Raw genomic sequence first — 17,500 nt, forward strand, 5'->3', positions numbered from 1 at the left:
TTTTATTTTGTTTAAAGAAGATAAAGTCTATTTTAGGGAAAACATTTTTTATTGCAGCCTTATTTTTGGCACAAATTCATTAATAAGTTATCGTAAAAACAAAAAAAATTCTCATTATATTAATGTTAAAAAAACTATATACATATACTGTATATATGCTATAAGATACACAGAGACGCTGCTGTGAGTGTGTAAGATATGCTGCTGTTGCATCAATACACATACATGAATCCAGATCTAGGCAGGTGGAGCTGGGGAGGTGGAGGGGTTTCAGAGGAACTCTGAAGCATCAAATCATCATATTAGAGTGATTTCTGAAGGATCATGTGACACTGAAGACTGGAGTAATGATGCTGAAAATTCAGCTTTGATCACAGGAATAAATTATATTTTAACATGTTTATTTCATAAGAATATAGTTATTTTAAATTGAAATAATATTTCATAATACTACTGTTTTTACTGTATTTTTGATCAAATAAATGCAGCCTTGGTGAGCAGAAGAGACCTGAAAAAAAAGAAAAATAATACCAGCCCCAAAATTTTGAACAGTAGTGAATTGTTATTTTTGTGCTGTGTTTAATATATGCCGATTTTATACTAAAAACCCTTAAAAAAACTGTATAAAACATTTGAATTCATAATCATTGAGAACAATGGAAATTGTGAAAATCAGTGGAAACAAATCACAATCAAAAACGGTTTTTAATATAGGCTTTGATTTCTTTATGCAAAATATAATTTCTTGTTCCTTTTGATTTTTAATGTGAAATATAGACGTGTTATTGACAGGGTTCATAAGTGCAGCACGCTTGAGCTTCACAACTATCTCTGATAATGACCCTCAGTAAAAAAAAATTATACATTTAGAGAAGCAGCAGCAGAAGAATATGTTGAGGCAAGTGGACAGGTTTCATCCCCTCTCCCTTTCTGCCCTGCTCTCCCTCAGGTCCAGGAGGAGATCGAGGACCTGCTGGTTTCCCCTGGGGACTTCATCGCCCTCCAGCACGACGCCGGACCATCAGGCCTCCTCCAGTGCTCCTCCGAACCCTCTTCCCCATGGAAGCAGAGCATGCTCATCCAGAACCGCTCTGATTGGTGGGATGAAAATGAGATCCTTCAAGTGGATGCCGAGGGAAGTTGGGAGGAGGGTGTGGTTTGTCAGATGAGGGTGTTGTACGTGGGACAGAACAACACCAAGCTCCAGGGTCCCTTCCTCCGTTCTGGACTCCCTCAGTCTGGCGAATACAGTTTGGAAGTGACGTCCAATGATAAGGACTTTCCCGTCACTGCATCTTGTCCGATTCAAGTCGTCCCACCACTGGCGCCCACCGTGATCCATCCGATTAATCACAGCGGGATGGTGTACTTCCTCCCCAATCAGACGTGGATTCTCATGACGGTCCGCTCGCAGCACGATGCCTTGATTGAGCGAGAGGGCAGCAACGCGACCGTAGCTTTTCACAGCTCGTGTCCGCAGGACCTGGTGGCGAAAGTGGCCGAATGCAGAAGGCCCAGCCCATACAACGACACCATGTTCGCATGGCTCGACCTCCAGCTCGGGTCCACCCCGGGACAGACCACCGTAATGCTTCGTGTCAAGAACGAAGTTACCCAAGCATCGCTACAAATTGAAGCGCGGGTGCAAGAGCCACTCCGGGGCCTGGTTGTCCATCCGCATCCTGCGCACAGAGTCCTCATGGAGTCCATAGTGGTACGTGATGCCCTCCCTTCTGAGGAAACCCACTTAAACCAGGGGGTTTGTTGGTTTAAGGCTGGGTTTAATTGGTTACCCAGCACCAAAATCCAGATAGGAGACCAGATAGGCACCTTAGGCTGGTTTAAGCCATTTGTCAGCATGTCTTTACCTTCTAAACATCTGTTTTACTTTATTAGTTGTACTCTGCACTGAAAAATGTTACACACTTTTTTTTTTCTTCATCGGAATTGTACGAAACTTGATTAAGGTTTTAGCACTTGCTATGTGAACACACAAAAAAATCATGGCCATGAATCGAACGGGTTAAATGGTCCTGAAAAAAAATAGTCTCACTTGTGCTCCTCGCGGTCAAAATGAGCGCATTGGAAATTAATGGGAGACGAATTTCATCTTGTGGAAAATTTTGGTACTGCAGCCAAACAAAATCTTATTGAAAGCTCATTTTTTGAGATATCAGGCAAATTTTTGAACCCAACTTGTTTAGATTTATGGCTTTGAGATTCTCACGGTTTTAGAGTAAAACATGTTTTTGAAAATCTACATTTCATATAAAAATGTAAAACTTTTTTAAAGTTCACTAAAACGTTACTCACTTCAGCAAAAATCTGCCAAAAATCAAACTCTTTTTCAGATCAAATTTTTTATTTTATTTTATGTCATTTTTGACAACACTCGAAGAGCACCAGAGGGTTAAACTAGTTTCCTACCCTGACAAGTGCCCAGGGCTCTCAAGTCTCACGCATTGTGCGTGAGACACGCATTTCAACCCGTTCACACGCTCACACGCCACACCTTGTATTTCTCACGCTGAGGAGTAAGGGAACTTGTCCCGCTATACAATTAATGGACGAGGCGCAGGCAAACGGAGGGAAGTTCTCTGCCGAGTTCATAGCATCTGTCTCGAGTTATACAGAGTTAAATGTTAGCTACCAGCCAATCAGAAATCAGAATTAGTTGTTTCCGGGTAAATTATGTGTTCCCGCTGCAAGCACGTTCGTTACTAGACAACACGCGCGCACACGGAGTGGAAGTTGAAAGAGCACGATCTGATGAATGCGGTTTGCGGACATCTTCATTTTTTTTTTTTTTAGCATTTTGATTTTACGATTCCTGGACGATATCTCTTGCCTGTGATCAAAGACAGTGAGAGCTGATGTTGAGGAGTATAGCCAAATTCGGGCTAAATTATTTTTGATGCATTCAACAACTCTCCAACTGCTTTTAAAGGGGTCATCGGATGCAAAATACACTTTTATATGGTATTTGCAAATAAATGTGTCTTTGCAGTGTGTGGACACAATCACCATGCAATGAAAAAAATCCATTTACTTTTTTTTTAATCCTCAAAAAGCCATAAAGTTGTTGCTCATTATCATTTAAAGAGACATGCACCGAAACGGGTCACTGTGAACAGAGCTGTTTTTGAAGAGGTAAAAAGGGTGTTGTTTTACACAACCATTGAGAAATTTTAACCAAAGTATGTTACAAACTTTGCATGAAGACCCAAAAGAATCATTCCAACTTGTGGAAAATGGGCATCCGATGACCCCTGTAAAGGTGACCGGTTATACATGCTCAGGGCAAGTTGTTATGACACAATGTTATGTACATTGAGCACTGATGTTCCAAATTTATTTTTATTTTTCAATAAATTTGTATTTTTTAAATATAACTATTTATTTTATTTGGATGAATTTGTCTTTTTTATCAGATTTAAAAATTGTTATAATTTCCATTTGTGCTGGTCAATTATGAACAATAGGCAAAATTGAACTGCTAGCAAAAATTGAAGCGGATTTGGTTGGGTCGAGGGACCGCTGCTGCAAATATTTGGGTGGCTCCTGCCCTAAATCTCACTCTAAACTTTTGATAAAACTTGAGAGCCCTGCAAGTGCCCAAAACCCATCACAAACCATCAAAGCAGACCAGCTAACCGCCTTACATTTATATTTATTCATTTAGCAGACGCTTTTATCCGAAGCGACTTACAAAATGAGAACAATAGAAGCAGTTAAACTAACAAGCAGACAACAATATGCAAGTGCTATTGCCCTTCTCAGTTTATGTATCATTGTTAATATTTTAAAAACCATTTAAATCATGTGGTTTGCTGGTTTTAGGCTGGATTAAACTGTTTATAAACACACTTCACAGACAAGGCTTAAGCTAGTCACAGACTAAAATGCATGCAAAAAGTAATTTCTACTGGGATATCTTAAAATATGTCAGTGTCATTGTTTTGTCTCAAGATGCACAACAGTAATGTTTTTTTTAAGGTACATTTATAACAACTACTTAAATGTCCTAATTGAACTAAGGCCTAATCCTGGCTTTATCTAAGCCCCGTCTGTGAAACCAGGCCTTAGTGTCCAAGAATAGAGTATTTATTGCTTATATTTTATGTTTGTCCATAAAGATGTCTGTGAGAGAGAAGCGGGTCTGAAGGTTTAATGCTGTTCTTTATAGACCGTGTCGCCTTTGTTACAGCCCTGACCTTTCTCTTTAACAGTCGTCTTATTTGCTTTCCTTTTCCTCTCTGTCTTGCGTTTCAGAGTTACGTGGCGTCTGTGGAGGGAGGTACGGACCCGTCGTTCAGATGGACAGTTGATGATAAACCGTACTTCACGTACTACAACAGCAATTTAAACATCATCTACCAGAATGCAGCAGTTTACAAACTCACGGTGATTGTTTTGCATTGAACTCAGTGCAGTTGTGTAAAAGCCACACTGACTCCATCAGCTCAGGAACTGACCCATCTCTTGTCTCCAAGGTAACGGCTATGAACCAGGTTAGCATGCTGACTGAACTCTTCAACGTGACGGTGGACCACATGAACCCGATGACTGTCCCTGCCGTCCATGGAGTCCCCAGAATCGTGCAGCAGGGTTTGTCCCTGAACCTCTCTGCATCTGTGAAGATAGACATGGCGGTGAACGTCACCTTCTGGTATGTTCTGTCACAGTGAAGCTCTGATTGGTCATATTAAAGATTCGAGGTCTAAAGACTTCAGCAGAAAGCTTAGTCGTTTAAATTAGGGTTAAACTGTGTTATGCAGTTTCTTTAAAATGCCGTAATGCAGTAATTTAATGCCTGTCATAAAGAATACAGCAATAATAGCAAATAATTCTTGGATAAAGAGGTCCTAACATTGGGTTACTTTGAGATGAAACGACCAGTTTATTCCTGACGGATAAAATCAAGTGCTTTCTTGCATTTTTTTTTCTTATTGAATATCATGTTTCTATGGAAGCTTGTTTCCGCCACAGAATAAAACATTTTAAAAGGTAATTGCGACTTTTTATCTCACAATTGTGAGTTTACATCTCACAATTCTGACTTTTATTTCTCAGAATTGCGAGATATAAACTCACAATTGTGTTATAATGTCAGAATTGCGAGATATAAACGTTGCGAGATATCGCAATCGCAATATTTTTCTCACAATTGCGAGTTTATATCTCGCAATTCTGACATCTTTTCTCTTTTCTGACGTTATTGCAAGTAATAAAGTCCAATTGTAAGGAGTTTATATAGCACAATTTTGACTTTTTAACACTCAATTGCGACTTTATATCATGCAATTCTGACCTTATAATTCGCAATTGCAACTTTATATCACGCAATTCTGACTTGATAAGACAATCCTGACTTTATATCTCGCAATTCTGACATCTTTTCTCTTTTCTGACGTTATTGCAAGTTATAAAGTCCAATTGTAAGGAGTTTATATAGACTTTTTAACACTCAATTACGACTTTATATTATGCAATTCTGACTTTGTAACACACAATCGCGACATTATATCATGCAATTCTCACCTTATAACTGAGATAAAAAGTCAGAATTGTGAGATGTAAACTCGCAATTGTAAGAAAAACAGTCAGAATTGTACGATAAAAAGTCGCAATTACCTTTTTTATTCTTTATTCTATAGCGGGAACAAGCTTTCATATGTTTCTCTTTGCAATATGTCACATAATGGAAGTAAAATGGGTTGTGAATGCTCTCTTTGAATAACTCTCTTCTTAGACTGCTTTCTACATTCACATCCCATGACTGTATAATGTACTCGGTCTGCACACACTCTTTTTTTATCTTCTCCATGGCTTCCACTGCCTCACACACTCCGAGCCTGCTCCCCTTTAATGGCACTTTTCTCTAGATTTACAGTCTGTGGTTAGCGCAAAATGCTGACAATAATTTTCCCTTCAATGCAGAGTATAGAAAGATTCCCAAACTTTCCATTCCATCCCCCAGAAGCCTGCTGCGCTCCACTGCAGATGTCCGCTTTATTTATTTATTTCATGGATTTCTCTATTTATTGTAAAAAAAAAGTCTTTCAGACAAGTACTGTAGGGTGGTTTCTTCCCGACTCTTTTATCTGGCCTGCTCAGTATCTCTGGAGTTCAGCCCTCGGCTTGTTCAGTCAATCGTGATACCTGATTCTCCTTTGGGTTCCACTTACATGGAGAATTCGGGGATAAGGTGGAGTGAGAGATGAAGGTGTATTGCCGGGAGGCGATGATGAACAGCAGCTCCACCACTCCCTCCCGCAGCGATGAGTCAGACAGCCAGATTGCAAGACAGTGCTTTTATTCTCTCCAGCTAAAAATATCTTCAAAACAGACCTGCCACCTTGCTCTTGCACATTCCGGAGGCACCAAAAGAGACTTAAAGTTGTCTTTTCCCCAATCCATTAGTTCTCTTTTTATACTGCAATATAAAAGATCGAAAAAGATTGAGATAAAAAAAGTTGACTTTTTTTAATACATGTTCCTGGTCTTATTGTGCACAGTGTGTCATTATCCGAAAGGAAAAACAACCTGTAATGTAAAAATGCGGTGACTTTTTTTTTTAACTCTTCCCAAACCACTATCCAATCAATTCCCTATTGATAAAATCAAGCCCTGTCTTTTTTCGTTATTGAATATCTTGTCACATCGCATAAGTAAAATGGGTTGCCGGTTTCATGTTGACTTCAAGGCCCTGTTTACTCCTGGTATTAAGATGTGTTTTGGTCAATCGGATCACAAGTGGACGACACTAAATACAAGCGTAAACAGGGTTTTGAGCTCGTCCACTTTCCACCACTTCCAGAGGTAGTTGAAAACACATTCGACCGGATTGCTTTCATAGTGTAAACACAGCCACAAAAGACCGTCTTCTCTCCGTCTACTGAACTTATGCGTAAACATTATGGTAAGAGCTCTTGCCAGACGGGATTTAAACTTTGACCCAAGTTTGGTTTGAAGATGAAAAAGTACAGTACCAAGCACAATGTTCTCTCTTCATTCCTGATTTCTAACACACACTCGCAGTGTTCGGCTGATCTTGCGTCTGTCAGAGGAGAAACTAAAGCTGATGATCTCCGTGTGTTTCCGTCTCTCCGGTCGCATTCATATGTTAATAGCGTGAGCTTATTTCATCCATTAGATCGAAAGACCTGAAAACACACACATTTACCTGCCCATAGACCCTCCCCTCGATGAAATCAGGACAGAAGTGTTTGAAAGTGGACAAAAGACACGGATTAAAACACCAGGTGTGAATAGGAATGTGTCTCCCTCGTCTGCTTGAGATCTGATCGGGCAAAACACATCTAAATACCAGGAGTAAACAGGTCTTGAGATTTGGCAGGTTAGCAGTGTAACATTCCCAAAGATTAAAACACTCACTACATTGTGAGAAACTGATTTAAGGGAAGTCTGTTTTAAAATAGTGCATGTAATCAAGCATCCAGTGTGTTTGTTTGTGATGTAATGTTTTGATGGTTTTATGTGTCACAGGTGGTGGTTTGGAGATGGAGGAAACCATACACATCAGTTTAAGCCCCCTTACGATAACTCCTTCAGTAACCAGGTCGTGATCCATGACCATGTGGAATATATTTATGCACAGCCAGGTAAAAAAAAAACAATTTATATTGATTATATTTCTTATATTTTATATACATGTTTAAATTTTATATTCATATTGAATATATAAAATAAATTCTGTATTCATTTATGATGCATTTATTTATATATATATATATATATATATATATATATATATATAATTTATCATATACATATATTGTATTTTTATAAATATTTTATACATATTGAATATATTTTGCATTCATATTGACTTATACTTTATTTATACAATATTTATACTTTTATATTTATATTGATTATATTTTATATCCATGTTATTCATATTGAATATAAAACAAATTCTGTATTCATTTATTATATACATATATTATATTTTTATAAATATTTTGCATTCATATTGACTATTTTATATTGATTATATTCTATATCTCTATTGATTATAATTATGTTAATTATATTTTATTGGCTATACGTTTATATACATATTGTTTTGCATTTTGCATTTATCCTGATTATATTTTATATCCATATTGATATTTTTTCATCTAATATTTTTTGCAGGGGAGTACACCCTAATGCTCTCTGCTTCCAACCGCTACGAGAACAAGACATGCAAGGTCGATGTATATGTCTTCAGCATTCTGACAAGTGTGCAAATTGAAATTTACCCACCACTCCTACAAGCCGAAAAACCAGCTGACTTTGAGGCTCACCCCTTACCGTCTCCCTACGGCATCATCTACACCTGGAACTTCGGCGACAATTCGAGTATCCAGCAGGGACGTGAACGCAGGGTTCCTCACGCGTACGCTCACAGCGGTGTTTACAACATCTGCGTGATTGTGAACAACACGATTAGCTGGACAGGCACATGTGCGGAATTTACCGTCTATGAGGAGGTTAAGGGCTTAAAGGTGGTGTCATCTGCTCCCACCGAACACAACACGGCTACCATCGTCACAGCAAGTCTAGAAGCAGGTAACAACGTAACATGGAGCTTTGACATGGGTGATGGAACGGTTCACACGGGTGTGGAACCACAAGTTGAATATAGGTACAGGGAAGATGGAAACTACACGGTTAACGTCACCGCAAAGAATGCTGTGAGCTCTCTGTGTGTAACCATACCTGTTGAGGTGTTTGTGCTACAAGTGTTATCGCTAGAACCTCTCGGGTGCATTCAGGAAAACAAAGAGGTCAGCTTCCATGCGTTTGTGTCAGGAAACGCGTCAGGACATCAATACGTGTGGAGTTTTGGAGACGGAAGCCCCAACGAGACTCAGTATGGAACGGCGCTGATAACACACTCGTATGTTAAGAGTGGAGAGTACCATCTCTCGCTGCTTATGTCAAGCGAAGCCAACAAGGCCAATTTTTACAAAAGAATCTGCGTCCAACCTGAAGTTACAACAGTGTCTGTGTTTCCTCTGAGAACACATGTGAAGCTTGGCGAGGAGAGTAGATTTACAGTAGCTGCCTTACCTGAATTTAACTACACGTACCTGTGGGATTTTGGGGTACTTGACTCAAGAGGTCCTGTTCGGGGTGGGAAGGAGATGGCTTTTTCTTTCAAGAGTCCTGGGGAATATCTGGTAACAGTTACTGTGCTCAACAATATCTCCTGTATCAATACTTCAGTTTCAATTGAGGTACAACAATCCGTTGGGTTTTTGCTGATCAGTCATAATGGAGGGAAAGGAAACAATCTTTCCTTACACCAAAACTATGCTTTTAAAGCATCCTCTGACTCGACAAATGCTATCTACATCTGGGAATTTGGAGATGGGACTCGACTAAATGGGACAAATGTATCACATGCTTACAATTCTTCAGGCAGGTTCAACATCAGTGTCACAGGCAAGAATGAAGTGAGTGAGACCAAAAATGAGATTTTCGTTGTGGTCTTGGCACCAATCACAGGACTGTCAGTAAATGCCAGCTTTGTCAATGTCCCTTTGAATGCTTCTGTTCACTTTGAGGCACACTTCGACCAAGGAGATGACGTCCGGTACTCTTGGATTCTTTGTGACCGGTGCACATCTATCCAAGGCACTCACACAATGTTCTACACGTTTCGCTCCGTTGGGACTTTCAATGTTATTGTAACTGCAGAGAATGACATCGGCACTGTTCAGTCCAGCATATATATCTTTGTGCAACGTGAGTTGGAGGGCTTGCAGATAGTGGCCGATGAACTTATTGAAGGATGCTGTTTTGCAACCAATCGTGTCCTCCACTTACAAGCCTCATTAAAAGAGGGAACCAACATGACCTTCAGCTGGAACCTTCTGAGGGAACATGAAAACCATGACCGCAACTTCACAGGCAAGACCATAGACCTCAATTATTCCACCCCGGGTCCTTGTGAGGTGCTTCTCAAGGCAACCAACTTGCTTGGCCAGCTGGCTGTGAACAAAACTATTGAGTTTCTGGATCCTGTGAGGGAGCTGGTCCTCGAGTTTTCACCAAACCCTTCTGCAGTAAACGCCATGACGACTATGACGGTATCTGTAAGTTTTGGGACGGATCTCCATTACAGATGGTGGGCAGATGGTGACCTGTTAACATCTGACATGTCCTCCGTCATGCACAGGTTCAGAAACGCAGGTTTGAAACTGGTTAAAGTGGAGGTTTCCAACAAAATCAGCTCTGAAATGGTCTCAAAGTTGATCAGCGTTCAAGAACCGATCTCTGGATTGAGTTTCATTGCCACAAATGTTATAGAGAACTTTGTAGCCTCGGGGGACAATGTTTCTCTGTGTGGAGAAACACGGATGGGATCCAACATTTCATGGATGTGGCTGTTGCCAGACGGCACAAAATCAAACCAGCGTGCCACCTCCTACATCTTCCTCAAAACGGGAATCTTCAATGTCGCTTTGAATGCCTCTAATGACATCAGCAGAGAATCGTACTTGCGTGACTTTACAGTTCAAGACCGTATCCAGGGTCTGGAGATCAGGGCCAGCAGACAAATTGCTGCGGTTGGTGAAAATGTTGAGTTTACAATCTCGGTCTCGTCTGGAACTTCTGTTAATTTCATCCTGAGCATTAGTGGTGATGCAACTGTTGTCCTAAACAATCAAACGTACATCCACCAGTTCACCAGTGTGGCCAAGTACTACGTCAACCTTACTGCCTACAACGCAGTGAGTTACGAACAAAAGACTCTGCACATTGAAGTGATGGAGCCTGTGACCAAGTTGACCATACTGGACTGCTGTGATGCCGCTATACCTGTCGGAGTACGTAGGTCTTATGTGGCAAGCACTCCAACACGTGAGCCACTGACCATCCTGTGGACCTTCGACCTTCATCATGGTCACAAGATTTCCCAAGTTGGCAAGTCGGTGACATATACACCAGATCAGCCAGGCAATCTGACCATATTCCTAAGAGCATTCAATTCCCTGAGCGGTCTTAATGTGACCAAGGTTATACGAGTTCAGAACAGTATCAGGTCAGCCTTCTTGGATGCTCAACCAAGCGACACCTTTGTAAACAAGACGGTCAGTTTTCATGTGAAAATCATTCCTGTTTCCACTCCAGCAAAATACCAGTGGAACTTTGGGGACGGTTCTTCAACCAATGTCACAACTACACCTTCCCTTAGCCATATCTACTTCATTCCTGGTCACTATGTGGTACGAGTTAACATCTCTAACCTTGTGAGCTGGGTTATAGCACAGACTGAGATCAACATCTCTGTCCTGAAGTGTGAGGAACCAGAAGTTCAGATCATCCAAGCTCCACGACTTGCTATCTGGCGGTACCAGCCAACCTTGGTAGAGGCCAGTGTGAACTTAAAAGGCTGTGCCCTCTATGGAGTAGAGTACCTTTGGGAGATCCTCACGTCCCCTCGCTGTCAGGATGAGGACAAGAAAGGTCCGCCACCATCCAAGGTCCGTCTCCCTGCAGAAGTCAACGTCCGGAGACTCCAGCTTTCAGTGCCCAAGATGTCGATTTACGCTGGGAACTACACTCTAGTTTTTTCTCTGTCTTATGAGGGAGTGCCACTACGTAAAGCAGCATGTCTCCAACTTTCGGTGATGTCCAAAAAATTGGTGCCTATCATTGAGGGTGGCACATACCGTGTTTGGTCTAAAACTCAGGATTTGCATTTGAGCGCAGTGCAATCCTATGACCCCAATCTGGATCCGGAGAACCAGTCCCTGCTCAGCTACCACTGGGAATGTGTGAGCACCTCAAAGGTAATCAAGACTGATGTCACAGATAAATGCTTTTTGACGACTTAAACTTTCTGTTCCTCTTGCTCACTGACAATGAAGCACATAAATGGATTTAGGCCATGGGTGCCCAATCCTGCTTCTGGAGGGCCACCTTTCTGCAAATTTTAGCTCCGACACATCTGCCTAGTGGTCCTAAAGACCTTGATTAGCTAGTTGATGTGTGTTTAATTGGGGCTGAAGCTAAACTCGGCTGGAAATTGGCCGTCTAGGAGCAGGGTTGAACATCCTTAATCTAGACTGTAAAATAGCTAAAGATGTGTGGCGGCTGATGCATTTAAAATACGTTTAGATTAGAGGTCGACCGATAACCGATTAATTTACCAGTAGTTTTTAAAACTGATACTGAATCAAAATATCAAAAGAAAAATAGTGCTGAACTTTTTACAATTACAAAAAATTATATATTATCTAAATTTATAAATATTCAAATAAATAAAAGATTTTGCAACTTAGCTGGCTAATGAATGCATAAAAAATCCCAGCTGGACAATAAACTAATGTAAATAGGGCGTAACAAAGTAATTGCCATTTTTAAAAACGCTCCTAACAGAGAGTTGAATGTGTGAATTTGAGAGAAAAAAGTGTTTTAGTATGAGGGACGTTTAGTATCCTAGGCTTGAATAAGTGCACAGCAACTCGGAAAGACGAAATATGTCAAGTATGAGCCACAAAAGTGGATGTTTGGGTGATGTATTCTTGAGATCAGTTACATAACCAGCAGGGCGGAAAACTCAGCATTCCTCCGAGTTCTCCCAGCCTATCAGAATTACTTTTTTAATAAAAAGCAGAGATTCCTGCTGTTTATTAAAACATTTTATCACTGACAGAAATTGAAAGGAATATTATATCAGGTATAATAGAATATTTCAAGCTCAAAAATAGCACTTAAGCCACATTAAAAATGTATGAATGTCATTGCGTTAAATAAAATATAAAACCAAGTGGTATTTATTTTAATGAAAGTGCAAACACACTTTTCAAGCAAAATATGTCACAAAAAAAACATTTTTTTTAAGGTTTTAAATGATAAAGCTTGTGTTTTTGTTGAGCAGGTGTCTATGCTGGTGTCTTGTATACCTAGAGGCAAATAAATGAGATGATTTATGACCAAATGCAGCTTTTGTAAAGCGCCTTTTACTCCACCACACAGGGTCCAGAACACTGTTCCACTTTGCATTTCGTATTGGGTCCGAGCGACCCGGTTCAGGGAATCTCTGGGTCCGAACTGGAGGTGGACGTTGAATATACCTTCCGCCTGACCGTCAGTAAAGAAGGCATGACCCCGGAGTCCACGACCCAAACGGTGAGGGCCCTGATTGTAGATTACAATCTTTTCGTAACTACTGTGTTTGAATTTGCTAATTCATTTAAAAAAAACTCTTTTAAAATGTTGCAGTTTTTGTGAACGAAAAAACCTGCTTTACTCCCCGCAGTCCAATTTAAGTGAATAGAGCAGAACCATTTAAATCAAGTCATTGTCAATCTTTTCAGTGCTAACACGCCTCTTTTCTATGTAAATTAGGCTCATTATAGAATACTAATTATTCACAATCAAAAACTCAGGGCTTTTTGAATGCCACAATTAACGTCACGCTGTTGCCGCCCCGGCATGGAAAGCTGGCGGTAAACTGAATCTTATGTAAAATAATTTTTTTAACGATCATGACCACAGAAAATGATCAAATGAGGAACAAAAGCACATCCTCCACTACCTTATTACTCAAAGGTGGCCTGCAAGATTATGTTTTTTGGGGGTGTATTTGTCGAGCAAAAACAATGCAGCGCATGCAAATGATCAAAATTATGAGCATCTGAATACCCACCTTTTGTTTTGTTCTACAGCATTGAAATAAGTCGCTATTATCATTACAAAATATTCATTCTTATTTAGCATTCTCTGTATTTAGCTATGATTAACTGACCCAAACAGGTCAAAGGAAGGTACGTTACATAATTCAAAACATTATTAACTTGCTTTTTACTTTCTGACCTTCACAATTCCAGCTACATGTGAAAGCCTGATATGATGTGCTTAAGGGAATGTTTCATGAGATTTAACTTTGAAGGTCTAATAGCTTTGGGAACCGTGATGAAACCAATGTAGAGTCCTTTTATTTCCTCTCAATAGTTGAACAGAATTCATTATTCCTGTGTCGCAGCTAGAACAGGTCAGGGATATCCGTCAGTCTCAGCGCTAACATCGAATGTATTTCAATCAAGTCAAAGAGGGAGAAAGGTTTTAAATGAATTGGGTTCCATGGTCAACAGAAAACATAATTGCTTAACTTCACTTCACTCTTTTTCCGGTCGCAGGTGTGGGTACAGAGTGGTCGCATCCCCATGGTGTCGCTGGAGTGTGTGTCGTGCAAAGCTCAGTCCCGCTACGAGATCAGTCAGAGCTCCTACGTGTACTTGGCCGGCACCTGCAATAACTGTCACAGCTCACACAGAGGGGTGAGAACGACACTCACGTACTCATGACACGCCGCCATCAATCATTGGGTTACTATTAAACCTGTTTTCCCAATGAAAAAGTCTGCAAAATCACAAATAATCCTTCTGTTTCGGGCTGGGGTGTGTTTCCAGTACAACGATGTAACTCGCTGCTTCACTACCATAGTACGATGCATCGTTGAAGAAAGAAATCAACTAGCTAGTCTCTACTGTTTCCCGAAACCGTCGCAAATTGGTCGTTCAACCACGTTGGTTAATGATGTCACGCACACGGTGGAGTAATACGTACTTTTAATAAATCGGTTTGAGATCGAATTAATGCTAGATGTTTTGCTATAAATTACGGACACGGCATCTGATGACTATTTCAAATTTTTCTCAGTTATTTTGCTTTATTTCCAGATTCAATCATAAGCTCGATCTTACGTAGAGCACGTTCACACATGCGCACTCTTCAAACATGACGCTTTAAATCTGTGAACAAACTAAAAGAGGTAAATTACATTTGTATGTATTCTAAATAAAAGATACAGATTATACTTAATGTCATCATGCTTATTTTACTCAAGATTTATTGAGTCCAAATATCATGCAAACAAGAAACTCTGCTTCTAACCACAGGTTGAGATCTATCGTTCAAACACACAACTTTGCGATGCTGTTTAATAAATGCTACCTTGACCTTGACCTTGTTTGTGAATGTCGGTTAGAACGATGGTTTCGTTGAACTGCTGATAACGACAGAGCTTTGACCATAGTGGGCTTACGATGCTTTCAGGAAACGCACCCCTGGTCGAGACACTCAAACAGTTTTTGTGTAATGGACAGCATGAAATCAAAACTGAACTGTAGTTTTAATCCATGTCATATGTCGATATTATCCACTCCATATTAGGTTTTTGACCAGTGAAAGGCTTAAAACTTTAATTTGTGCTCTTTTAGCTTTCTGAAAAGCTTTGAAAGCAGCATGATATCATCATTTGTCCCTAGGAATAACATGATCCTCATAGAATCTGAATGTTGGGAAAGGCATATTTGGGTTTAATGAGTCACTCGTGTCTTATTTATTAGGAAACATGCCGTCATAATATATTGAATAGAGCTTTACATGGCAAGATGGGAGCATGATGTCATTCTGAAAAGGGAGCGAGAACACTTGTCTTTTTTCCATCCTGCTCTCTGATAATGTTTAGACTGAGACTGGAGTGATGTTATGGTTATGGGAAAACCTGAGTGGGCGTACAGGGTGATGATATCATCATTGTGATGTGATGTGATGTGATGTGATGTGTTCCACCGCGTTAAACACATCTCGTTAAACACACACAGACATCTACTTGGTAACCAGGCGGTCAAACACTTGGTCTGATACCCATGAGTAAATATTATGGTGCATTTGAGGGATGCTTATCTAGTGGTTCAAACATGATCGGGATTGATGCTGATGGAGGTCACTACAGGGTCACTGAAAAACCTGCTTGAAGCTACGAAGGCATTTGAAATAAAAAAAAAGAGTATTATTACACTTTTATATAATGCATTTAATGAAAATGTATTTAAAAAAATGTGTATTGTTAATCAAATTAATTATTTAATTAATATAATTAGTGCATTTTAATTAATAGATACGTTAATAGTTTAATTTAATGATGAAAATAAAACTGCTTATTTTTAAATTATATATTCAAATATTTGAGTCTGAGATAAGTGCTAATTCGGATTGATGCTTGGGGTCACTGCAAGGTAACTGAAAAACCAGCTTGAAGCTCATTAAAAAATAAAATAAAATATATTTTTTAAATAAATGTATTTCTTATTCTTTTAAGTATGACAATTTTTGTAGCTACATAAAACTATATAAGCAATTAAAATAATAATAATAATAATACATTTTTACTCCATTAATATATTTTGCAAACAATTATATAATGCATTACCTAAATCTGTTAAAATAATATTTATATTATTAATAAAGTGAAGTATTAATTTGATTTTAATTAATACGATTAATGAATTTAATAATTCACATTTCAATAAAATGAAAACTTCTCATGAATATTATTATTTTATTAAATAATAGATTGTTTAAACTGAATGTAAATGTCTAGTTTGAATTTTTTAAGTTATGACAATTATTGTAGCTACATAAAAGTAAATTTGTAAGTAACTATAAAATAATTGTATAATGTAAACAATATTATAATTACTAAAATATATTATTAAGTTTATATGTAATCATGTATTAAAATATATAATAAATGAATATTATAATTAATATTCATTTAAATTGTTTATTTTAATAATCTGCTCATTGAAATACAATGCTATTTTCTGTAAGTATTTGAAATATTTAATTAAAGATAAAAATATGAATATATATAACACATTTATATTTTAATAAAGGGAAATGTATGCATTAACTTAAATTATTTCTATTTAATAATTCACTTTAATAATAAAAATAACAGCTCATTTTACAATGATATAGTGGAATATTTAAGAATGTCCATATATGGAAATACACCTGACGTGTCGGCCATGTCTGTTTTTGCTGTTAGCGTTGGACGGCGAAGAGCAGTGGAAACGAGCCGCTAGTGCTGGATCTGAACACCACCACCACAGGCAGCGACAGCATGCACCTGGTCCTGAGACAGGGCATCCTCCGGGACGGAGACTCCTACAAATTCAGCCTCCATGTGACCGACGACAGTATGGACCGCGAGGGCGTGGCCTACATCGAGCTCCACCCAAACCTGCCACCAGCCGGGGGGGTGTGTTCTCTGTGGGCCGACGGGGACGGGCCTCAGGTGCGCACGCTAATGGAGAGAGTGCACTTCAAGTGCTCAGGTGAGGCTGGAGGACAGTGACTTGATTAGGGTTGGGTATCGTTTGAATTTTAACGATTCCGATTCCTGTTTCGATTCTGCTTATCGATTCCGATTATTCTCGATTCCTAATTTCGATTCCAATTAGGCAAAAAAAAAAAAACTCAGATATCATTCACATTTAGTCTTATTGCAAAATATTTATTTGTAGCTGAATATCATGTACAAAAATCAACAGGCTAAAGAACAATACACAAGGATGTTTGCCTGTGGTTTAAAAAATACCATAAAAAAACAAATAGCCTTACTAATATAAATTTAAAGCATTATTAAAGACATTAAATATTCTGTAAATAAAAAATAAAAAAT

The 17,500-nt window shown here is 39.0% G+C and overlaps 1 protein-coding gene across 1 annotated transcript in view; it reads left to right on the plus strand.

The window, feature by feature from the left end:
* The window catches only part of pkd1a (polycystic kidney disease 1a), a 98,650-nt gene that overhangs the window by 45,842 nt on the left and 35,308 nt on the right, over window positions 1-17,500 (plus strand). Inside the window, exons 14-21 of the mRNA XM_077245804.1 lie at window positions 950-1,714; window positions 4,273-4,404; window positions 4,494-4,669; window positions 7,510-7,625; window positions 8,164-11,813; window positions 13,003-13,155; window positions 14,166-14,306; window positions 16,865-17,153. Coding sequence (XP_077101919.1) covers window positions 950-1,714; window positions 4,273-4,404; window positions 4,494-4,669; window positions 7,510-7,625; window positions 8,164-11,813; window positions 13,003-13,155; window positions 14,166-14,306; window positions 16,865-17,153 — 5,422 coding nt within the window. The remainder of the gene's footprint in view (window positions 1-949; window positions 1,715-4,272; window positions 4,405-4,493; window positions 4,670-7,509; window positions 7,626-8,163; window positions 11,814-13,002; window positions 13,156-14,165; window positions 14,307-16,864; window positions 17,154-17,500) is intronic.

The sequence above is a fragment of the Siphateles boraxobius genome, unplaced genomic scaffold (genome assembly GCF_051911475.1).
Source record: "Siphateles boraxobius isolate OS27281-9 unplaced genomic scaffold, OSU_SipBor_1 29, whole genome shotgun sequence".
Classification (NCBI taxonomy): Eukaryota; Metazoa; Chordata; class Actinopteri; order Cypriniformes; family Leuciscidae; genus Siphateles; species Siphateles boraxobius.